At 46.3% G+C, this 27,120-nt stretch overlaps 3 protein-coding genes across 3 annotated transcripts in view; 1 reads left to right on the top strand and 2 right to left on the bottom strand.

Annotated features, from left to right (window-relative positions):
- The window catches only part of LOC149339911 (transmembrane protein 218-like), a 4,848-nt gene extending 2,469 nt beyond the window's left edge, over nucleotides 1-2,379 (bottom strand). Inside the window, exon 1 of the mRNA XM_089548601.1 lies at nucleotides 2,097-2,379. Coding sequence (XP_089404727.1) covers nucleotides 2,097-2,209 — 113 coding nt within the window. The 5' untranslated portion in view covers nucleotides 2,210-2,379. The remainder of the gene's footprint in view (nucleotides 1-2,096) is intronic.
- A 47-nt stretch (nucleotides 2,380-2,426) lies between these two features.
- On the bottom strand, nucleotides 2,427-7,838 carry LOC149339910 (small ribosomal subunit protein eS19-like). Its single transcript, XM_089548600.1, has 4 exons — nucleotides 7,681-7,838; nucleotides 7,499-7,599; nucleotides 6,534-6,717; nucleotides 2,427-2,548 (listed from the first exon to the last, which is right to left on the bottom strand). The coding sequence occupies exons 1-4, from the start codon at nucleotides 7,749-7,751 to the stop codon at nucleotides 2,461-2,463; spliced, it is 444 nt and encodes a 147-aa protein (XP_089404726.1). The 5' UTR covers nucleotides 7,752-7,838; the 3' UTR covers nucleotides 2,427-2,460.
- Nucleotides 7,839-8,426: 588 nt separating this feature from the next.
- Nucleotides 8,427-26,752, top strand: mRpL37 (mitochondrial ribosomal protein L37). Its single transcript, XM_089548598.1, has 8 exons — nucleotides 8,427-8,494; nucleotides 8,939-9,210; nucleotides 12,049-12,164; nucleotides 13,585-13,822; nucleotides 19,763-19,881; nucleotides 20,612-20,797; nucleotides 21,165-21,313; nucleotides 26,431-26,752. Exons 2-8 carry the CDS (start codon nucleotides 9,029-9,031, stop codon nucleotides 26,701-26,703), a joined length of 1,263 nt encoding a protein of 420 aa, XP_089404724.1. The 5' UTR covers nucleotides 8,427-8,494; nucleotides 8,939-9,028; the 3' UTR covers nucleotides 26,704-26,752.
- The last annotated feature ends 368 nt before the right edge of the window (nucleotides 26,753-27,120 follow it).

The following is a 27,120-nucleotide window of genomic DNA, read 5'->3' as shown; positions in this document are numbered from 1 at the left end:
CGTCGCACAGCACACAGGCACCCTTTGCGTTTCGCCTCCACCAAATTTTCGCGATTCCGTTTTGAGTGTCGGCGGCTGCGTTTGGCACCCCTTTCATAGAGAAAGAACGATATGCCCGTTTGCTGTGCGATGTCAGCGCACGTCCCCGCTCGGTGGTCGAAATTATTTCGGAGACCTCCACTACGAGTACGAAGAGATCAGACTACGTACGAGAAACGGAGCAACCATCCCGATAGTACACACAATTAGGGTCCTCGGCATGATAATCGAGGCCAACGGCGTCAACGGCGAAACGATCACTAAATTAAAGCACAAGACAGCTAACGCCATGCGAATCCTCAAGAGGGTCACTAGCAGAAGAAACGGGATGAGGGAGGAGAGTCTCACACGACTCATACACTCTTTCGTCATTAGCCATATTGCGTACGTTGCGGCATTCCACAACTGGTACAAGGGAGAAGAAGCCAAGATCAATGTCCTCATTCGCAGGGTGTACAAGATAGCACTGGGTCTACCCGAGTCTACCAGCACGCATCGCTTGCTCCAGCTCGGACTTCACAACACGCTTAGCGAAATCGCCGAGGCGCAGCGCACTTCACAACTGGAAAGATTAACGGGAACGACAGCAGGCCGCCAGATCATGGAAAGTCTCGGCATCCGTTACCACGTACAACAAGGCCAGAAAGTCGCCATTCCAAACGCGATCAGACAAACGCTAAGAGTCGACCCGATTCCACGAAACGTCCACCCGGAACACAACCGGGGAAGAAGAGTGGCCAGGGCCAGAGCTCTCCTGCACAGCCATGGAGACGATACAGGGACAAGGTTCGTTGACGCCGCGGAATACGCAGAACGCTCGCGATTCGCGGTTGCGGTCGTCGATTCGTGCGGCAAAAAGCGCATAACGTCAAGTGTAGCGTGCGAACGCGCAGAAGAGGCGGAGGAAGCGGCGGTGGCACTCGCCCTCACGGATCCGACGTGCACCGTGGTTCTCTGCGACTCGCGTCAGACGGTTAGAAACTTCGCCAAAGGATGGATCTCACAGAGAGCGGCCCAAGTCCTGAGGAACCGGCAAGTCCAGCAGGAGGTAGAATTCCAAACCAGAATTCAATGGTTCCCGGCGCACATGGGAGAAGTATCGAGGACGTATCGCAACCGCAACGAGACGGCACACGCCAAGGCGCGCGAGCTCGCGAACCGCGCCGGCGACCGTCGTCCGTGGAATAGCACCAAAGACTGCTTGACCAGCTACAACGAAATTACCAAGGCCCTCTGCCTGGCCCGCCGAACCTTCCCTCCGCCCAGCGACAAGCTGGACAGGGCGCACGCGGTGACCCTCAGACAACTGCAGACGCTCACGTACCCCAACCCGGAACTATACCACAGGCTTTACCCCGGTACATACCCGACAAATATATGCAAGGTCTGCAACGCCAATGTAGCCACTTTAACTCACATGCTCTGGGACTGTAAGAAAAACCTTCACGGTGCTAATTCCGGAACCCTCCCGCCGCGGTTGGCCGCTGCCTTGCGCAGCCCCAGCCTCGGGGACCAACTCTGGGCCGTCCAGCAGGCCCGCGAGGCGACGGCGAGGCAGCGCCTCGACGTCCCCACGTGGGAGACCTAAGGCCCCGTCGGCGAAAGCTCTGCAGGACTATGAATAAAGTTGTTACCAACCAACCAACCTCCACTACGGCTCCTCTTTATTTTTTCTTTCAGTGCATCTTTTATCCCCTCCCTTACGGCGCGGCTAGGGTGTCCACCGAGATATGCGAGACATTTGCAGTGTCATTTCCTATCCTCAAAACAAATTTTAAATTGCTTCTTAGCACAGCCAGTGCTCTCGCCATTCGAAAGTGTGAATAAACGGCTGTCGGAACGTATACTGGTCTCGAAATCGCAATACACAAGCCTACGCTGCATAATCGCCACGGTATGGTGGCGCCTAGGCCTGCACGCGTTTTAAACTTTGCCCAAGGCGCACAGTCGTCCATGGAAGGCAGGCCCGAGCGCTCATTTCGGCCTAGCCCTCAAACGCGCGCTCAAGGGCGTCGCACCGCACAGCCACGCCACTCTTGGATTGTAATTGAACTCACCGTGAAATTCCTTGCGTTTTCGACAAGAATACGCACAACAAGCAGCACACAGCCCAAAGCACGGCGAGAATGAAAACGCCAATGCCGACATCGAACACGCGAGGCCCAGCCATGCCACCAACGAAACACCGGCTGCCATGGCAACCCACACCAATCCCAACGCCTTCCTCAGACAACAGGCACTACGTTTGGTTGCCAGCTGTGCAATTGACGCTTTTAGAAGTGTGGCATCCTTTCTTGCACAAAATAAATCTTTACTGAATGAAGAAGACTGGTGGATGATTTTCCATCACGGAAGCTTGCCACCACTAAAGATTAAAGAATACAAGGTACATATGTCAAAACATTTATTGACCAGGAAACATTACTTCGCAGGGGCCGTTGTCTTCATCTTTATCTGGGCAGCAATCCGATCCAGATCTTTCCTGCCCTGGCTGGTCAGCTTGCGGCCACTGCAAAAGGTAGGACAATGCAGAGATCAGGAACTAGTGTCCTCACATTTACAACACTCAACGTCCCCCAGCAGCAAGTGAAACAAAGACGGTCGAGTTCTTTAAATGCAGTAAAACGCCAGTTGAGACACGACAGCCTGTGTTGCCTTCTCTCGGGTGGTCATATCCGGTGCAGATGTCAATTTCAGATCCCATGTGCTTCATCCACAATCTAAAATTGCTCATTATTTGCAACTCTAATTTGAACAGTACTGCAATCAAAACCTTTATCACTGGGTATCCTCAGATGTGCCCAAAAATGTTGCCAAAAGACAAACAGCAGCTATTTGTTTACATCGCTCCACTCTGTTATGCATGAAATATAGCATCAGCCCTGAATTTGTGCTTGCATTACTTGGGGGGGGGGTTCAGAGGGCCCAAAAATCACAAAAATCAACTGCATGAAAATGGCATTTTCGAAATCTATAAGCCCATCTTCTACATATCTACAAATTTATTCATTCCCTGAATCAGTATTCCGCTTTTATAAGGTGCACACGAGCTCATCCCTGCTTCTTTTTCCTTGTTTCCTCAAATCAATTTCTTTGTTAGCTAGTTTACAAGAAGGATATCTTTGCATCTAGAGCAGATAAAGGAATAATTTTTATTGCAGCATGCTGCTAAATGGTTAGGTTGGTTATCGGGGTTTAACGTCCCAAAGAGGGACGCAGTACTGAAGGGCTCTGGAAATTTTGGCCACCTGGGGTTCTTTAACGTGCACTGACAACGCACAGTACACGGGCCTCTAAAATTTCGCCTCCATCGAAATTCAACTGCCACGGCCGAGATCGAACCCACGCCTTTCGGGTCAGTAGCCGAGCGCCATAACCACTGAGCCGCGGCGGCGACAAACTGCTAAATAGTTAAAGTATACTAAGCTGGGAACAGATTTCTCAATTTGTGCTTGCCAATTTTTTGTGCACTCCAATTTAAACTGCTCGTCAACTAGTCCTCCTTACACTGAACTCCAACAAAAACTAATATTGGCTTAAAAAGTACTTCCTATGTTATATTCCTTGTACTGTACACTATATAGCCACATATTAGTAAAAGTTCTCTGATCAGTGTTTTTTTCTATTGTTTAAGCAAACAAAGGAGTGATAATGTCTAATATCTTGAAAACTAATGACATATCAGAAAAATGGCTACAGACTTGAAATCAGCATAAAACTGATTCGGATTGTGGATTTTCATTGCATTTAGTCTAAAAATGAAGTCTTCAAGTGAAAATTTTTATTCATAGAGATATTGTAATGAAATTAGGTGTGTATTTTCTATGCATGTTTTCAAAAAATATTGAAGTTCAGTATAATTCAATTAGTTCCCATATATGGGAAAATAACAGGCCCAATTGGGGAATTTTTTAAAGGTGGTTCAACACTTTCCCTCAATATTTTTAGAGTACGATTGAAATGCAGCTGTCGCCGAAGACCTGCCATATGGAGCTATGCTATTTATACTGTTCAATTATGCTGAAGTGCCTTAACTATGAAATATAACTAGGTGACACCACTGTTCAAGAAACAATCTGTTCAATTCAGCCATAAAAAATGAAATAGCTGCAGTCTAATTTTCTGAATTGAACAGTCTAGATTAATTTAAATTGCACCATAAAACAACAAAATCCTCCAAGGCTAGTCATGTTGACCAGAACATGTAAGTGCGCGCACCAGCCATTCGGAAGTCGTTGTAGAGGCCTCAGAAAACAACGGAGAAGGGGCACTTCAAAAGGATTTCACAACACTAAGTAATACGCAGGGAAGAGCGCCAGCTTTTGAACAAGATCATGGCAGTGGCCATTGGGGATGCGTATGTGGGAAGTGACAGGCACAAAGTTCTTTGGCATTTTGCTCCAAAATTGCAATTTCGTTGCTTCGGAGGCATCAAATTTACAGGTTTTTCATAGTTTGCGATCGAATTAAGCGCTCGAACTTTGCAGGTAGGTGCTTAACAATATGCCCCTTTTTGAAAAATTGAAATTTTCGATATTTTTTTTCCTGCAATTTCAAGACCCTTAAAACTAAGCAGTCTGTACCAACCTCTGAAGGCTAAGCATGGCCTGGCATTTATCAACGTTCCAGAATTGGTGCCATCAAAACTGCCTTACAGCGAATTCCGACAAACCCCTCAAAGAATCCTGAAAGAATTTCTAATGCGCGGCAGGAGCAGGTAAATTAATGTGCTGTAGTATTCAAGGATAGCATGCAGATAGCCAAATGAATAAAAGATGAAATGTTGAAAGTTGTTTTTAAGATAATTTTACAGCTCAGTGAACTTTGATCTTCAAACTGTAGTTACAACAAGTGGTTTCAGTTAAAACAACATCAATCACCCAGACAATCATTGAAAAATCTACTTCCAACATTGATTGCACATCAAAATAAACTCTTATTGCAAAAAAAGAATTAGTTTTTTAGCAGTGGGTAGTGCTAACTTTGACGAACGATTGTCCCTGTCCCAAGTCATTCAACAAAGTTAACGCTACTCACAGCAAAAAATGTTATATCAACTAGCCTCAGTCGTCGGTTTCATTGGTTATCAAAACAAGTCAGGAATTCACGCTGTGAGAAAACTGAATAAAAGAGCATCTTGCACCTACAACTTTAAATTTAGCCGTGACAGCACAATCTTAATCAGAAGCATCTCCACAGTCCGCCACACAGTCCTACACAGATCTCTTGAAGGCTTAGTCCAACAGATAACATCAACAGACACAAATGCTACCAACAGCAGCAGCTGCTGTCGGCCTGCGTCACCAGACCCACACAGAGCACGCGATTGATCAGAAGCATCTGCTTTCTCTTTGCACCACTAGATCATTCACAGTTGACGCCAGTAAACTGCCAGCTTTTCCTCTCCAATCACTTCTGTTACGCACAGATGATGAAAACTGCAATGATCCGTGCTCGATGCTACAACTGACAAAGCTACTCGCTTCGCCCGGCTGCGTGCTAAGCTTTCGCTCGTTGTCACTGGCACCAAAGACCACAAATCAGTTTCCCTTTATGCCACTGCCGACTTTTTTTGCACATTTATCGACATTATGGCCCCTACTTTCAAATCAGCGGCTGTTCACGTGAACAGGTTTAATTTTCTCAAATTGGCAGCGACTAGGGAGTTCAAGCTGGCTAATAAAAAAGCACCGGGTTTGCCATGCGACATCAGGCGGCCAACCGCGAGACCACATCGAATTGGTTTTAGTGTTTCTAGGATTTGAAACAGCATGAATGGTTCTGCTCCAGCACAAAAGACAGCCAAAGAACAGCTCTTTCAAACAAGACCAAAGAGAATGCATTATGCAAGCTGGTTTTGAAATGTGGAAACAGAATGGGTACAGTAACGAGAATTTTCGCGAGTTCCTGCATCGAGACAGCACATTAATCTGACTTTTGAAAATCCTGCCACATTGCAGAGAGTCAACACAGCTTCAATAACAAAATTATTACAGTAGAATCTTGATACAACCACGGTTGATACAAATTCAAAATGGCTGGACCGCATTGTGTGCAAAGGGCAGAAATTTGGATGTTACGAGCACCCATACTCACAATCACACAAATGCTTGTTTGTAAATAAACTGTGCACAGCTGGGGGCACAAGAATATGCTGCGGTATCAAGTGCAACACTAGTCTGTCATACCTTGCAAACCTCAAGAGTGAAGCTGGACATGTCAAAATGTTTGACAGAACCCGCTCTTCCACATGCCATTTCTTATGGAGCTCAAATTGCCTTCATGAAGTGCACTGAAGCTCAAGAGACATTGATATTTGCAAAAAATCTTTCTGACTGCAGCAATCAAGAAGAGCACATTATGGAAACTGCATGCGCCCCTTAACTGACGAACCTCTTTTCCACCTACTTTCAGGAAGCAAGGCTCCAATTGCACTGAATAAAAGCAAGGCATTCAACATGATGCTCGGCACTACTCGCAACAAAGCGCCTCACCCGCTGGGGTCCTGCTCAACAAGCTTGAGCTGCTCAAGTGCCTGAAGAGCCTTGCGAGCCACGCTAGCAGAGGCCGGGCAGAAGTGAGACGGGCGGACACCTCTGCGGTAGCGGCCACCGTAGATCTTGCGCATGGACTTGACACCAGATGGGGAGCGCATGTACAGGTGTCGTGCCACTGATGCTGCAAAGACAAGCAGACATGCTGGTTATCAATCAGTCAGTCAAAACTAGAAAAGGCAGCTGGCTGCCCCTCTGTGCAGCTTTACCAGTGTGTAGCAAAGCTTGTTTTGGCAACACTTATGACGAACCTTGAACATAACAGCCGCAAACTAGGTCATTCAAGGGTTTGCTTCGGACAGGAATTTGTGCTTTCAGTGCCAGAAGAGCGCGCAAGCCTCGACCAATTTGCAGCAGATATGTGCTCCTGGCCTTCTTTGAGACAGGCAAAGCTAAAAGAGGCGGGGTTCTTCCCAGAGCTGAAATAAGACCCCAACGCCAGCAGCAAAACGGCTGCTGCAACAGAAACATCGCTGCGCAGCCATGAATACGTTTTGAACCGAGCGGACGCTGGGCACAATATGCCTCGACACTTGCGCCCCGTTCGATTTCAGGACGAGATAGGCGGCACGTCACTCAGCACAAACGCACGAAAATCTGCCAATACAACAGTGCTGACATGGGGCAGCAAGAGCATGCGGTCTTGTGTGCTTGGCCACAACACTGCGAAAAATTACTCGAATTACTTTGCGAAGTGTAAAGCGCAGAGTCAAGCGGGAAACAGTCGCCTCAGAGGAGGCAAGCACGGCTTCCAGCTACTAGCTACAACTGCTGAGGGCGTAAGAACACGGCGACCGGGCAATACCGTCAGTTATAAAATAAACGTTAGAATTAATGACGTGAACCGAACTAATCTCGGAGGCAAATGGGCATGCACAATGCTCCGCCGGTGCTGCTGAACTAACCGCATCGTGTGTAAAACCAGTCCTCGTCGTAAGGGGCCAGCTCCTTGTAGATGGCAGTCTTCACGACATCAACCCAGTCAGGAACCTTCAGTTTGCCCGACCTGCAAAGCAGAAATATCGAAAGTTGCTAAGCCTTCCTGAGTACAAGCTCGGAAGTATGCCGGAACATCCAGAACGCTTACTTTTTCAGAAAGGCGGATAGCGCCCGCACAAATGCTTGCTGCTCGACGTCTTTGACTCCGACAGACGGCATCTGAAAGATAGCAAACGTCACGTTGCGGTCTACATTACGGTGATCAAAAGCACGGCACTACGCTCAACGTAAGTTCATGTCACATGGCAGGTTCACCCGATATTAGGCCAGAACAGCGGTATATGGTGCGCTGTGCACTATCACTACGTAAAAAACACCAACTTAGCAGCATGACAAGCATCACTACAAGGTTACTACGATGTTTTTACGGTATCAAATGCTATAAATCGGCGACCAACAATAGGCCTAAACTTGCCTTGTCGGCGCTTGCGGAGGGAAAGGACAGAAAACGTGTGTAGGCGCGCGATGACTGTTGGGAACGACAGATGTGTGGATAAATGAAATGAACATTTTTTTTGAAGCCAAGGGTGGTGAGGTGCGCCACTAGCACCAGCAAAATCGTAAAATGCTTTTTCTAAATGCCACCCAGTTTGAAACAATAAAAGCTGCATTAAATACAAAATAACTGTACACACATATTTTTTGAAAGAACGAAAACAGAATTCAAGCATTTTCAATTTTTTTTGTAACTGGATGCTACCTAGTTTAAAACAATAAGGACTGCATTAAGCAAAAAATAAGTGTGCACACATAATTTTTCGAAGAACAAAAACACTATTCAAACATATCCATTTTTAATTAAAAACCACACGATCCACCACCTCACGGACCATTGGAAAATATGGCAGCCTACATGAGCGCGTCAAGGGTAACCATCATATCAAAGTAGAGCGTGCCGAAACGTGAGTGTGTTATAAATTTCCGCCAACTTAGCAGTGATTTTGGTCGCATTTCTGCATTATGAATCGATAGCAATAGACAGCTGGTGAATAAATTATCTCGCCTTGGTGCAATGTCGAGCTCATGACCATGGTCTAACGCTGTGATCCGTGAAGAGCACGCAACACAATGTGCTGCTTGAGTGCAGTCCAATAACTATCGTAACACATGTAAAAGAAATAGCTTGCTTTGCTTCAGCTTGCTCAGCATTTTTCTTTACATTCCTTTGCACTGGGCGGGTTGAACATCACGTGTGGTTTACCTACGTTCACTTAACACTTTCGTTTACTTCCAGTTTCGTACTGCGAACGTCAGGGCAGCACCTAAATTTTGTGATTGTCACTGGCGTTAGAAATCGCGATAAGAAACTGCTGTCCAACATTACATAACCACATTTTTACTTTCAGTGGAAGCCCGAGTCAAGCCGCCCGACTGTGTAGGGAACAAGCCGCCCGACTGTGTAGGGAACGAGCGGTGTCTACTCTTGGTAGTGCAAGATGAGGCTCACAGCGTTGTTGATGAGGCTGCAAAATGAGATCTACTTCCGCAAGAGGTTGTGGAAGAACAGAAAGACCCTGCGGAAGGTGATCAACACCGCGACGCCGAAGGCCCTTTTGGACAAAGGAGTCGAAATACACGACGCGCTTGACGTCGCGGCAAACGAATTTGTGCCGGAGCCGTGAGTGACCTGCTGATAGTACCTTATCCTACCTCTCTGTTGTGAGGTAGATCGTTGTCATTGTGCAATTACAAATAAGTGCGTATTACAAATAAGCGAGACGAGCGACTGTACATTTTGCAAGTGCGATGTCGGCGGTTGGGAGCAAGTTCACAAGTTTTACCAAATACGAATGGTCATCAATCATAGTCTTGACAACAGTGACCTCAAATCAAAGCACCATTGCTAGGCGGTGTGTGCCAGTCTGCCGACCAATGCTGCAGGCGCCCGGCAGCTGTTGTCGGCGTCGCTTGTGGACAACAAATAAGCCATGTTAATTATTGTAAATAGGCACCGAACATACTTCTAGATAAAGCAATTTAAAATCAAGTATTGGACACATCAGATAGATAGGATAACTTTATTCGGCTCTAGCACAAGGTTTTTTTATGTGTCAGATGAGTCCATCTGCAACGGTCGGTTGCCCCTATTCCAGGGCTCCGCTGGATGCTGCCATCAGCTGAGCTCGCCGTATCAAACCGATCTGGTCATCGCGGCAGTCGCTGGAGAGCAGACCCTCCCATTGCTCCACACTTGGGTTTTGTATAACTGGGACGATGTCGACTTTTTGACATGCCCATGTGATGTGATACAGTGTAGGTTTTTCATGGCACCACGGACAATTGTGTGCGTAAAGTGTGGGGTGAATTTTACTTAGTGTGTTTAGATTTGGATATGACCCCGTTTGAAGTTGTCTCCATGTGACAGCCTCTTCTTTGTTTAAAGATTTGTGCGGTGGTGGGTACCGCATCCTGCTGCCTTTGTAGTTGTTGAGTATGGCCGAGTATTCCTGAGGTACTGGCAGGGATTCCTCAAGGTCGTTGATGTTGGATGCTCGGTAGTTAGTATATCCTCGAGCTATCCTGTCTGCCTCTTGGTTTCCTGCCACCCCCGTGTGCCCCGGTACCCAGATGATGTTTGATCGGCTTGTGTGGTTTTGCATGTGTTTGTTGCGTCTTGCAGTCTACAGAGCGGAGTATGCGGAGCGCTCTGTGACCGACTCTGCCGCAAAGATAGTTGCGGCAGGCTGCTTGTGAATCAGTAAGAATTGCCAGTGACCGCCCAGTCCGATAGCCCTCCGCTGCCGCTAGAGCGACGGCCGCTTCTTCAGCCTCAGCTATCGTGCAGTCTTGCAGGGAGGCGCTGGTAATCTCGTGTAATTCCGAGTTGACTACAGTTGCCACTGCGTTGTTGGTGCCTTGACCCCTAGTCATGGCATATGTGGCAGCGTCAACATACACTGTTGTATCCTGGGATGCGTGTGTTTTCTGTAAGCGGTCGGCCCTTGCCTCTCTTCGGTCTTTGTGGAGGTTCGGGTCCATGTTTCTTGGTATTGGTGCCACCCTGAGCGTGCTGCGGTACTCATCGGGGATCGTTTTAGTTCTCAATATTTCTCGAATTTGTTCGGTGTAGCCCAGTTTCTTTAAAAGAACTCTGCCTGTGGGGGTCTGCTGTAGTCTGCGCATTTGGGCAACATGCTGCGCTTCCCGTAATTCCTCGAACGTGTTGTGCAGTCCCAAGGCTAAGATCTTTTCAGTTGAGGTGTTATGCACATCAGAAAAGCAGTTACAACGAGCGAGAAACGCCGGTCCTATGCAGTGTCAACAAGCTGGCTTTGAAGCGTTACCGAGGCTGAGCTTGCATTCATCGGCAGTTCTTGCAGGGTTATCACACATTGTAAACAAGTTAATGTACAACCGGCGCAAAACAGGAGAGATTGTTTAACCTAAATAGAATGCTGCAGCTTGCAGTTCATGCCCAACAAACATGCGTTTGCTGCTTGTACACACGCAGATATGTAAGGATAAGTAACTCTGAAGTGCAGTCATCGTCATACTCTCGCAGTAAATGCCACATCCTGTATAATTATCTAGAAGCAGTCATTTATGGACTGCTTGCTAAACAAGCAGTAGAAAGAAAGTGAGTAGCAGGTATAGTAATCAGCAGCCAAGGGACCCTGAGCAGTCGCGCAGCGTGGCTGCACGGGCGGAGCGAGTTGAAGACAGTGACGGGTATTGGTCAGTACGAACAGTGACGCATCGTGTCATTGTAATGTGACCAGGGGATAAGCTGACCAACACAGACGTCTGCCAAGCATCAGCATTGGCATAGTGTGACAAAGCTAAATACAACACAGAAAATATATTGGCATATGTGGTATGGCGACTGAGATGGGCTCAAGCGAGCAGCTTGGTTTCAGAACTCTGTCTTCCTGCTGTAACTTGGCTTTTCTCAGCATATCACAGTACCGGCCAAGCTTGCCGGCATTTCGGATGACACTGGTGTGCACAGCATGTACGAGAGCAGATGACGCAGCAGCCCGTGTGTTACAACTTTTGAGGCCTGTGTGACCAAGGTTGCTGCTCTTCCCTGGTTGTGATGTCATAGCACACCCCAGTGATAAATTATTTACCTTGCATATACGAGTTGTGGAGATTATATCACGCATCCTGGGGCAACACGTAGCATTTGAAACAAGGAGCACGCCAACCAAAATTTGGTGCCTCCACTCCTTTTAGTCTGGTACTGTGGCTTGTAATTCAATGTCTTTGGGTGGCCTGCCATTTCTCTTCGGCTTTTTCTTAATCTTGCAGAACTGTTATCTGTGTTCATGCTCACCTATTCATGCTTGTGATAAACATGCTTCAGACCAATAACTTATGCCGTAGCTTGTGCAAACCCAGAAGGCTCAGATGTGCTTGCAAATGAGAACTGCTTCAATATTTCATTTATTATACCCTGGCTGCACTAAACATTCTTGCAGAATATTCGATGTGCCCGGTGTTTATGCTGCTGCAGGTTCGAGCTGCCGGAACCCCATGGCATCCCAGATGCAATGCGCAAAGACAGCAGGAATCCCAACTGGCATGACAAAGAGGCGTACCTTGTGCACACAAACAGCCGGCTACTCGAAGGTTAGCAGTACTTGTAGTGTCAGACAACGATATAGGCTGTTTCAGGGAAAATGATGAAAAACTTCAAATAGAGCCACCCAGCATTAATGCTGAAAGCAAGGAAAGCATAGCATTTTAGTGAAAATAGAGTGGCAAGTCATTTCACATGGCTATGGCCTCTTAAAGGGACACTGAGGAGAAATCGACAGAATACCAGCTCCTGATTACAAAAACGCCACTCATACTGACAACAAAGCTCTTGTAACGTAGAAAAGAGCAAGAACCAAAATACAGGTATCGCCGCCACAGGCCAAACTCGCAAGTACAAGCGTGATGACGTCATAGGACAAAGCAGTGTTGCTAGAACCAATGCTTCTAGTCACACTGGGACACGAGAAGCCACGAATCACTGAAGCGCAGCCAGTGCATGCGCAAATCTCCTTGACGTCGCCAGATGGCGCCATGCACCCGGCAGCTACGCGCGCACCTGCAGCATCGGGACCAATCAGCGCCTGCTCACCGGCAGTAGGCAGGCTCCCGGTATTCCGCTAACGGTAACAAGGTACGCGGTATACTAAAGGTGTCTATTTGCGAGAACTTCGTTGATGACTTTGGGAACGGGATCCATCGTAACGCTGGCAAAACGCTGGTGCAAACGTAAACGAAGCGACGGTAGCCATGGCCGCAATAGTCGATAGATGCCTTCAACTTGCGGCCGGCGGTAGCTTTCTTTTCGGCTGCTGCTAGGCCGCTCTGCTGGCCGTCAGAAATCACGGAGTCTGCGTTACTTCATGTGCACGTCATATTTCACGTCACTTAGCCCTGTGTCGTCATAAGAGAATCCCAAGTTTGAATCAGAGTGGCGGGAAAAACTTTTCAGCTTTGAATCCAAATTTCTTAGAAATAAATGCATCTTTCGCTGCCGGCCAAGTGGCAGCAAAGCCATGAAATGCCGAACTATCAGATTTTGCTATAAAAAAAATATTAATAGAGCTCTCCTCACTGTCCCTTTAAGATTGTGATTCTTTCTGACCTAACAGTGCGGATTTTCTTCACAGCTGTCATTGGTACTTTTTCTTTTGTGTGGACTTCAACACTGTTGTCAGGTCTTGTAGTTTTTCTGCACTTTTACTTTTCGAAGTATTTGAACCTACAACGATTGAGTAATTAAGAATTCCGGACCATCTGATCTCATGGCCAAGCATCGTAGCATATCTAAGTGGCGTGCTCTAGTTACAGCAACTTGCATTAGTCATGTCAGATAGCTTGTTCCCTCCTATAATCAACTGCCTGCAGGCAACAGGCAAGCACTGCAGTGTGCATGCGAAAGTATTGCGATGAAAATCTGGTGCACAAGCCCACATTGATCTTTCCACATTACAAAGGTCATTGCCCCTGTTACGCAAGCCTCATTATAGCCCCTGCTCCTGCTTGCCAACAGGGGACAAGCACATGTGTTTGCTCACCAAGACAGTCCGATACGAGGGCCTTCCAGCGCCACTGGCAGAGCATATTGCGCGGCACGCCCTGGGAGAGAGGCACCAGGCAGCCGCCAAGGAGGCCCTTGCCCAGGTGCACCTGTACGATTGCACCCAACTAAAGCTGCCCAGGAGGCTCGACCTAACCAAGCCCCACTGGCGGTTCGCACGAGAGTTTGGTGTGCCAGTCCAGCGCAAGGTGTAAGTTAGCTCTACTCTGTCCACTTCATTCCTTCACTGCAGGGAAACTGCCACTGCGGTGGCTCAGTGGTTATGACACTCGGCTGCTGACCCGAAAGACGCGGGCTTGATCCTGGTCACGGCGGTCGAGTTTCGATGGAGGCGAAATGCTGGAGGCTCGTGTACTGTGCAATCTCAGTGCACTTTAAAAAACCCCAGGTGGTCGAAATTTTCGGAACCCTTCACTACGGCGTCCCTCATAACCTGAGTTTGTAGCCTGAGTCGCTTTGGGACGTGAAAACCATAAAAACTGGGGGGAAGCTGAACTGCAGTCTGACATGGGTCTTTCTTGGCTGTGGTTGATGTTGATGACTGCTTCAACTTAATAAATTTGTGTACTCTTGCATGCAGAAGACCATGTTTTCACGCTTGACTTGTGTGTAATGTGGACCTAGGTTAATGTGCTGTGGAATCTTTCGTGACAGTCAAACCACCAGTCACTTCAGTCCCCAGAAGGAAAATTTGTGTCGGACATACATAGGTTTATAGTGGGATCTCTCATCTTTAATGCCCAGTGGCAGCAACAGGACATGTTGCCTTTTGTTTTTTTGTTTGTTTGTTTTTTTAAGAGTGTAGTGGCCTAGCTTTCTGACTGTAATCCAGCCCACTGAAGAGGCCATGTTTACAGGCAGTCATTTCCATGGCACTTTTGTGTAGTGCACCCACTTCGATAAAAGTCTGGCATTGGCAATCGGCTTATGAGCCGTAGGCTGCGGAAGTTATTGGCAGATTCATGTTAAAGAATTCCCAAAGGGTTAAACAACCTCAGGTGGTCAAAATTAAACCAGAGCCTTCCATTATGATGTACCTCATAGCTCGCATGCAGCTTCAGGATATTAAACTGCACATGCCACCACTTTTGTGTGATTCAGTGCCTTATTGCAGCTAGGTGTAATTCCTGGCATTGTTGCGTCTGTGCTGGAGTATTGTATTGAGTACACCAATATCCAGTTGTGCATGCCTGAGTCGCTTTGGGACGTTAAACCCCATAAACCAAATTGTGTATGCCTCAGTGTACAACTGGATACACTATGCTTTACTCTTAGCAGCAAAAAAAAAAAAAAAATGGCATTGGAATGCATATGTAGACATAAGAGTGTGATGCTCATCACAGGGGCTAAAGTGCAAGGATAACTTATGGCCCATGTAGGGTCTGCCACTGAAGTTCTCCAGGATAGAGATTCTGTGGTTCTTCATTCATTCTTCATTCATTCTTCATGCATGATATCCAGTTGACCATTGGCAGGAAGTGTGCCTTCCCTTGTACCCCTCATTCCTGGAAATTTTATTTGATGTATTTATTTACAATACCAGTGCCACTGTGGTGGCTCGGTGGTTATGCTGCTCTGCTGCTCACCCAGAAGATGCGGGTTCGATCCCGGCTCCGTCGGTTGCATTTCGATAGAGGCAAAATGCTACAGTCCCGTGTACCATGTGATGTCAGTGCACGTTAAAGAACCCCCAGATGGTCGAAATTATCCGGAGCCTTCCACCGCGGTGTCCCTCATAGTCTAAGTCGCTTTGGGATGTTAAACCCTATAAACCAAACCTTAAAGACCCACTAGGAGTATTACATAAGGGGCGGAAAACGACAGGCCAATACAGAAGGTATAGCAGCACAAAAAGCATCATAATTATTAATAGATGCAACATCTCTTGGTAGCTCATTCCAAACTTTAATGTCTAAAAGCAGAAATGAGAATTTGAACAAGTAGGTCCTGGAATGCGGTAGATATATTAACACGATAGTTTTAAAGGCCCTGTTCACCAAAAAATCCGATGTCGGCATTGTCTGTGCCAGCATTCTGAGTGAAAAATCACGGGTGTGGCTCTGGCAGGTGGTCCCAAGAGAGGAGCCTAGAAGGCAGGTGGGCGACCTAGGTCGCATGACCTTGCAGCGTCATCACAACTTGCTCACCGGATTGTGATCAAACTTCCCACCGTGGCAGGTAGCAGTTAAATTAATGATTGGTTGCTCAGGGAGAGCAACCTGGGCTACACAGGGCTCACCACTGGGGAGCACCTGCCATCGCATGGCAGTGGCACATTGCTTTAGCCACTGCACCACTGCGCCAGGAGAGGTATGAGGGCTCCCAGGGATCTTTGAATGTAAAGTAGTTATTCACCTTCGCCATATATGGGAATTAACCCATTACGCCATCACGTCATACCCTTATGGCGGAGCTGAACTCTTTCCGTACCATGGGGAAAATGACCATTTTCTGAAGGTTTCAGTACATTTTTTTCTGTGAAAACTATTGCATTCAATATTTATTGCAATACCCAAAAACAGAGCTGAATAAAGGTGCTTTCTATTCATGTACGTTTAAACAATAAATGGTATGTTGCAACAAAAAATTTTATTTGCTAGAAACGAGATTTTAGGAAAAAATTGAACAACACTTGCTAAGACACGCTTGTATTTAAAAAAGAAGTGTTAAAAATTTTCTGAAATATGCAAAATGTTTGTTACTCTATTGGCCACTATCTGCAAAAAAAAATCATTTCTATCTTGAACAGTATTCTCCTACAGAACAATAACTGGAAACCCTGTACTGTGCATCGGAGCACGGCCACCTGTGTTTCAGGCTGATTTCTATCATCACCTATGTGAAAACTGAATCATCTTCAGCACCTTGCTACATTTTTCAGGCTCATTGTTGCACAGGTCATTGATTAAATCACTCAGACGAAACGGACTCCTGAGATTTGCTATGTTTTAAAGCGTGTGGTGCGCATGTGGAGGCTGCCAAGCGACTTTGATGGTGCCGCATCTTCGGGGCAAGTTCAGAAAATGCCATTTTGTAGGGACAGAAAAAACTATATCGGAAGCAAAACTTCAGTTCTCCGGCTACAAGCCAGATGCGCATCGTGCCTGTAAGCAACGTGGAAGGCTCCGAAGTCGAGCGGCGAAGGCGTCATCTGAGGGCAACATGGTGGGCAGTGAGCGCAGGTCCGCATCTTCATTTCTTCACAGCACGTTAGAAAGTGCCCGCTCGCAGGACAAAAAAAGACTACATCACAAACAAAACTTTGGTTCCTTGCCTACAAGCAATATCTGTAGCATGGTCATTAGCAGCGTAGAAGGTTCTGAAATCGGGGCATGAATTGATCGTTAGTGGGCTAACGATGCTCAATGGGCGTGGTAGGGAAAGAGTCAAGTGTCCCCTCTAAGTTTTTTTTTTTAATGTGTGGTCATTGCATGTGAGACATATGTGAAGGAGGGCAAATCTCTTCGAGTCGGAAAGTGGTAGTGCTGTGGTAGAGTTTGAAAATGTATTGACGTAAAGAAATGCGTTTTCGTTGCTGAAGTGTTTGAAGTTTCGAGGAGTTTCGGAGCAGAGTAATGCTGTGCTGTGTAGTTGCTTGTTATAAAAGAATCGCACAGTTCAGTAATGATTCGAGTGACTGTGTTAAATAATTCTGATCTGGATTCCATGTAATGGAGGCATATTCCAGCTACGGTCTGACTGGAGTGTTGTACACTAGAAGCTTTGTGTCAGGTGTGGCCATGTAAAGGGTTTTTCGAATTAGTCCTACTGTTTTACTTGCCTTGGTGATAATGTATTCTATGTGCTAATTCCATGTTAAGTTAGTTGACATGATGAAAACAAGATAATTGAACTGATTTACCCACTCAGTAGCAGCATTGTTGATATTATAAGAAAATGATACATAGGAGCGACATGTAGTGAATGTCATTACCTTTTGTTCACGTTAATCTGCATTAACCACACATCACAGCATAATGATAATGAATTCAGATCCTCCTGCAAAAGATGAAAATCGTTAGGTTTATTAATCTGACAATAAATGATACAGTCATTTGCATAAGACAAATTTGTGATGAGATCTTTTGGGGATATCACTAATGTACAACAGGAATAGTAGTGGACATGATGAGGCAGTGATAAGGAAACCAGTCAAATGCTTTCGAAAAATCAGTGAACACTGCATCAATCTGTTCTAATGAGTGAATAACCAAGTGAATATCAGGGATTAGTTCGAAAAGCTGTGTTTCATAGGATTTCCTACGCTGAAAGCCATGCTGGTTTGGAAAGCGCCGATTGTTATTTATGAAGTGCTGCATGCTACTACTGTACAAATTGTGCTCAAGGATTTTACATCGTATTGACATTAATGATGTTGGTCTGTGTGCGATTGCCAGATTTGTAAGTGGGGATGAGGTGAATGAATTTCCAATCACAGGGTAGGGTACTCTCATCTATAGGTTGCTGATATAGCTTACAAAAAAATCTGGTCTATTTGCATAGTTAGGCCAAATGCAAATTAGGTGCGCTACCTGTTTGGTTTTCATTTCGGTTCCAGTGTTCAGATTCAGTGTTCATGGATGGCAGTAGTTCGGATATCGATAATGGGCTAGTGTCCATAAATGCAGAGTTTGTGATTCTCTACATTCGCAGATCCTTGGGAGTCTTCCTACCACTCCTGGCGGGGTTTTACAGCAGTCAGATGATGCGCCACTTCCAATCTATGGCAAGTGCTGCCATCGGTGGGACTTGGGTTGCTTGGGTCGGGTTGCGATCTGGCTTCCTTTTCCCGAGCAGCCTCTCACGATTAATTGAGCTGCCGCCTGACACAATGGGCAGGCGCTCATCTGCCCTCTGTGTGGTGGAGAACCTACGACAAAACTGGCTTCAGACAAGCAGACAAACAGGCAAACATACAGCGGCTAAATGTGGGGAATGACCACTATAAGTGCTGCGCACTAAAAAAGCAGATGAATGTGGAGCAGCAGTTGTTAGTAATTTGGTGGATTTACCATCGGAACCAGAACTTGGTTTGTTAGGAAGACAGTGAATGGCTTCTAAAAACTCCCTTTTGAGACACAACCAGATCCAGCATTCTAACACTCTAAGAATGAGACAAGATGCGTGATGGGGGTATGTTCCTTTCAGTAGTAAAAGTGCTGGCAAAGAGTAGATGGTCTCCGTCCTGTAGACTAAGCTGACACTTTGCCAGAAATGTTTGGGATTAGTTTTTAGAATTCCTGGAAGTGTGGTAGGTCATCAGTTTTTTCTGCAACACCATTCAGCTGGAGCTTGGTATCCTTCTGGAATTACACATTTCTTGCATCTGAAGCTTCTAGTTTGCCAAGAATAGCGTCACATACATTGCTATCACCAGGACCGGGGTTGGGTTCAACGTCACTACAGCACAAGAGCAAATTAGTGACAAGGTAAGGAGTTAGAATTACACACTCTAGGAACAGGGCAAAGCAGAAGGTAAATGGTACAAACACTTGACCAGCGCAGATCCTGTCTGCGGTGAACATATGTGAACGTGCCTATATGGGAGCGGTTGGCAGCAAGATTGTCGCCCATGATTAGCACTCGTGTTTGCCAGACACAACAAGAAAGCAGGGGGAGATCTGTGACCAAACAGCGCAAAATCAAGGTCTTTCTTTTTTTTTTTCCTAGCAGAAAAAGCACTCACGTAGAAGTGAGAGCGGAAGAATTATCAATGCAGTGGTATGGTCGCAAAGCCCAATGCAGACAGTGAAAGACGGTATTTAATCACAGGTGGGCTGAGAGGAAGAGAGCCAAATGAAGCACCACCACGATGAATGTGCCGGTTTGGTGCATGGGTAAAGTATCAGCACGAGCACATGCAGCCACGGAATTGTCCTGTAGATGAACAGCAGCCAGAAGCGTCCACGCCGCAATGCACACAAAGTTGATCGTGCTTGCATAGGTCCTATAGTTCACTGGACGGCCGCAAACCTGCAGTAAGAGCATAAGAATTAGTGATGCAGTGGTATGGTCGCAAATGTATGCCTGCACTGAAAGTGGCAGTATTGCCAAGAAACATCTGTTCTAACTTACTTCTCCAGCTTTGTGCTTTTGTGAAAGTTGGCTTCTTACTTTTCTTGGCTTGCAGTCCTCATGTGCTTGCCAGCTACCATCACCTGTGTGACAGGCTGACGACCCAGCTGCCAGAGGTCATGGATCGAACCCGCTTCTCCAATGTGATCAGCAATGCTTGCTTCCAAAAGGCAGGTGTGTTCTCAGTGAAGTTGTATTCTGTCTCTCTTGCTTTTGTTTGTCTATTTTTGTGTGTGCTGGCTTGGTCATCTTCACTACTGTTTCAGTGGCAGTTCAGTAAGGTGGGGTGTTCCTTTTGTCATTTCATTCACAAGGGTTGTATGAAGCAGAAGGGGGAGTTCTTTTGCAGTGCTGTTAGGCCTTAATGATGCCTTTGATTATCATAAATATTATGATGCCTCAAGCATGGTTCAGAATACTTTCACTGCAACTTAGTATGTGACACTGAAGGGAATTTTAGCAGCTGTGAAATCAGCTCACAATTTGCTTCTCGGCTTACCTGGACCTTACATGGCCTTGAATGGATTTGCTAGCATTTCCATGAGTAGTCCAGCTGTGACATATCAGTACAAACTTTTTATTCAGTGTGGTTGATTTCAACTGCAATGCTTGCGTAACAAAATCACAGTTTCATGTGAGCTAGTGTGAGACATGTTGATTGTCCTTTAACCACCACCACCACCATGTTTGGTGCTACCAGTGTTCAGCTCTTAATTTGTTTTTAGAGCGTTCAGTTAAAAAAGTAAAGACTACCACTTACCATTTTCACGCAGACTGCCATTACATCACAGAAGGACTCAACGGTTTGCCAGAAGCAGCAATACAAAATGAGCCACTTGACTGTTGCCTTGACCCGCAGCCCTCAAGATTACTTTTCATCTTTTATTTTTTTCTTGGCTGGCAGATGCAAACACGTTGGTGTTTAAGAGTGAAATTGATACCTTGACTACGAGCAAGGTACCACTGCCAGCCTTCAGCTGCCCACAAGAGGTTCAAGCCACCGCTGATCAGGCGATGCCTGACCTCTACCCTGCCAAGTACACACTTGACCTGGACAAGGGAAACATCTACTGGATGGATGACGTTTATCGTAAGTTGATGAATTCAGAGCTTTGTATGTCAGTGCGGCCGGTTTGCTCTTGTGGAAAACCTATTTTGGTGCGCTTCATTTCCAGTGCAGTTTTAAATGAGCAGAAAGGTTCACTGTATACTTGCACATTCTTCTTCCTTCTTGAGTTGTGGAGTGAAGAACTGCAAGCGTAACCGATGCAAAAGTTGGTCTTGAATTCACAAATTACTAACTTGTGGTGGATTCAAAGAAGCTTCACTCAGTGAGTGCCGATTTGTCTTTCTTTTCTGGGATGAAATGAACCACTAACGATTCTGTGGGGCTCTTGTCTCTCTGTATGGCTGACTGCTGTGCACCTGAGTTTTCTGCTGTTCTTTCCAACTTGCAGCTGTGCCAAGGATGACGCTGAACCAGCACCCACACACACTTAACGTGACACACCCACACCACTACTTCTGGTTTCCCAAGGAGAAGTTGGCCCGTGCCATCCTTGCCTGCTTCACTTTTGCAGCTTCCAGAGCCAGGCAGCTGTACGGGGTGAGACCTTTTTTTTTTTACTTTATCCGATGGCCATGGGTACAAGACCGGAGCGAGGTCTTGTCCGTTTGTGTGCTGCTCAAACAAGGCTGCGTGCGCACACACACACACACACAAGTGAATACTGGGTAAATGGAATGCTTTGAATGGGATTGGAGTATTAGTGTTTTTTAATTTTGTCCAGCATGAAGGCTGTCGACATTGTTTTAAAAAATGCTTCACGCTATTGATCATCACCGATTCCTGTTAATTATTTACTCGTTACTGTCTAGGACAGCTAGGAAAGTTGGCATACTGACAGTAAAGCACTTTGTTTTGAACAGTGCGCAACTGAGTTCACTCACATCAGTCTCTTCCTTCTGATGTACCACTAATCCTAACCATGGGCGGTAAGTCTCTCATAAAAATGCCCCGCAGGGAAATCTGCAATGTGCAGATGATGGTGAGTTGCGACACCATGATTTCCTGGGCATTCGCAGGGACATCCCCGCAGGGGGATGATGGTGAGCAGTGTGCCACCACAGACCCGAGCACCCACGCTTAGCCTTCCGTGGCTCAGCCGTGTCCACAGTAAAGGGCATCCTTGTGGCTGATCCAATACTGAGTGATTGGACCTTTGAGGCCCTGCTTTCTGTAGGCAGCAGCACCTCCAGGCTGACCCGACTGGGTGAAATCGGTATTGACCTTTTCCTGCCCTCACCTCCGGCTTTCACTTTCCTATCTACTTTCATACAACTCTCGTTTTTCCTCCTCTCTTCTTGGCATTTCGTTTTTTTTCCTGGTGGCTAGGGTTAACCTTGCGTGGCTAACTGCCCTGTGTTTTGCTGTATTGGTTATAATTAGACTGTACAGTCAGCACGGGCAGGGCTTGCTTGCAAGTTCCTGTCCTGTTCCCTCGTTGGGCTTCATGGTAAGTGGCTCGCACCGTAGCCTGAAAACATGTACTATATTCTATGGCTCCCCTCCTTTCATCAACTCCAATGTAACCAAACAGTTCCTCCAGAAAACAAAAGAAGTCTTCCTTAAATACCACGCAGTACACAGCAAAGAACCAGAAAAACCAGCAAGGAATATATCCCCATTCGTAGTTGCTAAATGTCTTAAAGATGCCTTGTGCCCTAGTTATAAGGTGACGAAACTAGCTAGCTGTGACTTGCTCCTAGAGATCCATGATCAAGTTCAAATACCTAAACTTTCCAGTCATTTGGGGACATTCATGTCTCCGTTACACCCTACAGGTCACTGAACACAGTCCGTGGTGTGATCTCGAAAATTGATTTTCTGTATCTTACCGAAGAGGAAATGCTGGACGGCCTCGCTGATCAAAATGTCACCAAAGTTGAAAGAATCAAAATAAGAAAGGATAACAAAGAAATCCCGGCAAAGCACCTTGTTCCGATTTTCACTTCCGGTGCACTCCCTGACTCCACTGAAGTAGGGTGCACGCATCTGTACATTCCAAAACCCAGACATTGTTTCAGCTGCCAAAGATTAGGCCATGGTTCCAGAGCTGCCGCGGCCACAGAATCTGCACGAAATGCGTTTCAATGGAACATGCCTTTGAAAACTGCAAAGCAGCATTCCACTACACTAGCTGTGAAGGGGAACACCGTGCCTACTCCAGATCTTGCCCATTGTGGCAGACAGAAAAAGAAATAATTACATTGAAATCAAGAGAAAACATTTCATTTAAAGAGGCAAGAACACATATCTGAATGGCAAGCAACTTTTCTTTCAACCTACATGCAGACTTCGCCAATGTGGTGCGACGGGGTGATACATTACACCGGCCGATGCATTACACTGGCCGATGCATTACACCAGCCAGACCGGTGGTCTGGGCACCTGCCCAGACCACACGCTGCGAGGCTATAGCGGTGTCATCTTCAGTCCCGGTGGAAGTAGCTACTGCTACTCCACCACCCTCAAAAGCAGGCTACGCTGTCCCTTGAGTCGGCGGGCCTCAAGGCCGCTCCCCACGAGGCGAAGTCTGACAAAAAAAATCCACAAGCAGTGTGCATAATCGTCCAGCACCTCTGAGGAGGCAATGGACACTACCTAGGGTAGTTCTGTGCCATCGGCATTGCAGGGACAGTGGAACTTCCTGGATCGTGACAAAAGAGACAAGCCCCAAATCACGGGGCCAAGCCAAACCTAGTTTCTTACCCCACATACATAAAGTAAGATGGCATTCATAGTACCTTGAAATTGCAGGGGAATTAATAAGTTCAGTGATATAAAGGACACCTTGACTTCACTCTTCGCTGTTGCTTTATATGTACAGGAAACACATCTAGGTTCCCAGTATACAAGTCTACTAAAAAAATATTAAGTATTCTTCCGTGACCGAGAGCATGCAAGCAGGCTCTCAGGAGGGGTAGCCATCATAGTGCGAAGTGGTATCGTGAAACTTAAAACTCGATTAGATGCTGTAGCAGCCACTCTGCGTGTATACAAAGCCATTACATATCTGGAGCCACACCTGAAAGTAGCTCACAATGAACTAGAAAATCTTTTAGAGCAACTACCAGAACTTTATGTGGTAGTTGGCGATTTTAATGCACATTCTTCTGGGGAAGTGAGAAAACAGGTACTAGGGGTCAAATTATAGAATAGTATTTTATCCTGAACAGTAATTCTGGGTGGGTGCAGCAGGAACAACAAAACGCGGACGCAGAACAGTAATATTTGTAATATTGAACTCTGGTAAAACTGTATGCTGCTGTCCAACCTCGGGGAGAAAAGCTGTCAATTCTCAATGACAAAAGTAGGTTGGTGGGGGGGGGGTCCAGATATAACGTCTTGCGCTTAGTTGGCACCATTTTTACCCAGTTCACGAATGCGCAACAGGCAGAAACGGTGGAAACTATGTTTGTGCGAGAAAGCTTTGCGAGGTGGTGGCCAAGCGACCTCTTTCCTCCTTCCTCTAGCGATTGTGACAGGTAGCACTTGGTTCCCAAGGCTGTATGCAGTGCACTTGCACAGATCTTGTCACGCCAGTCCGTTAGCGGAGTTTTCACATTATTCGCTTCAAAGTATTTTATTTATCAGAGTTTCGGACAAATTTGGGTGGTAAACAACTTCCGAGCATCCAGAATCCTATCGCTGTATCCCTTGTCGTTTTATGTGGTTTATTTTTACAAAGGATAAATTCAACGGGAGAATTGGTAAATATAAATAATTTGATCACTATAAATGATATATCATTATATCTGGTATCGTTCCAGGTGGATTACAATGTGTAGAAAACAGGGGGACAAATGTAGTGAATTGGACTTGTTGGTTACCATACTCCGTTCATATTTAAAACAGCGCAAAGGACGGGACGCAAGGAAGGAGACATCATGAGCACTGACTATCAGCTAGCGGATTTTATTCCAAGAAGCTCAGGAACAAGATAAGAACAAAATAATTCAAAAAGTGCACAACATGGCATGACAGAGGGAACTGCATGTGCCCAGCCCAGCTGCTAAGAGGATCTGAAAGGGGAAGCCACAAAAAGCAACAAAACAAGTGGAAACAAGTGGAAACTTTAGTCCTTCTAGCATGCGCTGAATAATTGCAACAGCATTTGCTCTTGCAAGAATCGCCGAGTGCATGTTCAGCGGTATTCTTGGAGTGCCAAGGCAAACACAGTTGCTCATCATGTGAGCTCACTCGCTTCTCACATGTCTGTAGCAAAAAAGTGTATTGGTTAAGCCACTGTGAACAAGCAATCTTTGGCGTGAGGATTTGTCAGCAAGCGTTGCAAAAGTCCTCAAACCCTAGGTTATGTATTGATGCAAACCAGTTTCATCGCACTTGTTTTGTGCTGTGAAGTGGTCTGCACAATTTTTGAAATCTTTCCTAAGATTTGTTAATTAACTGCTGTTGCTTCATAAGAAATATCTCTGTGTACACACAGATATTGAGCTACACAGCTTTGCCAGCAGCAAAATTCTTTCCAAGATAGTCGCATGAAGGTGGAACTTTCCACAGGCTAAGCAGCATCACCGACATTGTACTATGTCCGAAAACTCTGGCCTGCACTCCTTTGCCTCAGAGGGAAATTGGAAAGGTCATTTTAAGCATGAAATTCTTTTAGCTCCCGTTGTCGGCAGTGTGGTGACGTCACGCCGAGACCGAGATCCACTCATCCGGGCTCTGAAACGAGAACATCCGGGCACCTACGAGACTTAAGGAGATTTAACGAGACTCTCTAAGCCCTCCTACGCGACCGGCATGCAAGCGCCGGTTGGTCTTCAAACGAGTCACAAAAAATAACTGCTGCCAGTGCCTTCTCAATGTTTATCAAGATATCAGTCGAGCTGTCGTTTGATAATGCACGGAATTATAATTTCCGATTTCTAATAACGAATGCAAAAAGCACATACATGCCACAATATTTAACCATGAAATGCTTTATGGTGCGGTTCGGGTGTCCACCGCGATCACAGAGAAGTACTGCTCCATTTCCTGTCCTCAAAAAAAAAACGTTGTGTTGTGTTCAAAGGGCAAGGCATTGTGCCAAATGGGTGGTGGTGTTCCTACCTTCCTGTAAGGTGCGGCTCGGGTGTCCACCGAATTTCCTTTCCTCAAAAAGCGTCCTGTTCAAAGGATGAGACATCACACAGAACGAACGGGTGGAACTGGCAGCTACAACACGCTGTCGCGTTCCACTCCTAAAGGCGAAGCTTAAGCGTCATTAATTAGCAGTTTATTAGTATTTAGTCATTAATCAGTCATTACACACTAATCAGTAATTTGTCATTACTTTGTCATGAATTATGTGTGACGTAATCCAGTGGTAACATCACCAGTGTCACATACGCAAAGTGGTGCTGAAAACGCTTTCGCCTCTACGCACTTCGGACAGTTTCGAACGCGCTGCATATACATTCTTGTCAGGCCTGCGTCTCGTTGTGTCCGCGTGCGCTTCGCATTATGCCCGTAAACATTTCATGCTTACTCTACTCTCGGTTACGGGAGAGGCATAGTTTTCACATCTCCTCTTTGTCCGACGGGGTTTTTTTTTCCTGTCCCTTTCTCCTGCCAACAGCCACACAAAGCTTAGCTGGGACGTGTGAGTTTCCTGTGTGGGGCCAACTTCTGACAGCACAATGGCACTCTTGTTGCAGGCGGACACACTGACCCTCCCGGAACCCCTGGCACTGCAGTGCACGTACAGCGATGTTGAAACGTTTGGCTTCTTGGCATACCAGCTGAACACACTCGACCTCTCCAGCGACGAAGGCATTAAGAACCAGGTGTGGGTGGAAGGCGAGCCGCACAAGCTCTTTGACCACTGCAACCACAACGAGGGCATGGTGGGGCACAATCCGGCTGCCTTCCAGCGCATCTTGGCATTCTACACGAATGGGTTTAGCCAGCTGCCATCCACTGAGGCATAGTTTGCGACACATTAGGACACCTAATAAAGTATAATTGTGCTAACTTGTACCAACCAGCCCGTAGAAGCCATCTTCTGGAAAGTATAACGCTTTGTGATTTCTGAATATACGTTGAAGAAATTGTGCTACCACACTCAGTGTGGCTGAGCTCTTCCAGATTGAATGGTGGTGGTGGGCACAACACTTTTTAGCTAAACCTCGATAATTCGAAATCCCGAATATTCCGAAGAATTTTTGTGGTCCCGTTATTTCTCATTTAAATTTGACTAGATAATTCAAAGCATTGGCGTGCACCAGCCCCGTTAATTCAAAGATCTGAGGTGCTATGCGAGGATGTTCGATCCTGATTTCACTGCAGACCAATGAAGTGATGGCTTCTCAGAGCCGCGAGGCGGTGCTGCAGAGCGATGCCGATTA

This window comes from Amblyomma mixtum, chromosome 6 (genome assembly GCF_055824585.1).
Source record: "Amblyomma mixtum isolate Tamu chromosome 6, ASM5582458v1, whole genome shotgun sequence".
Classification (NCBI taxonomy): domain Eukaryota; kingdom Metazoa; phylum Arthropoda; class Arachnida; order Ixodida; family Ixodidae; genus Amblyomma; species Amblyomma mixtum.
Note: the sequence above shows the minus strand (reverse complement) of the source record. Positions and strands in the feature narration are given on the sequence as shown.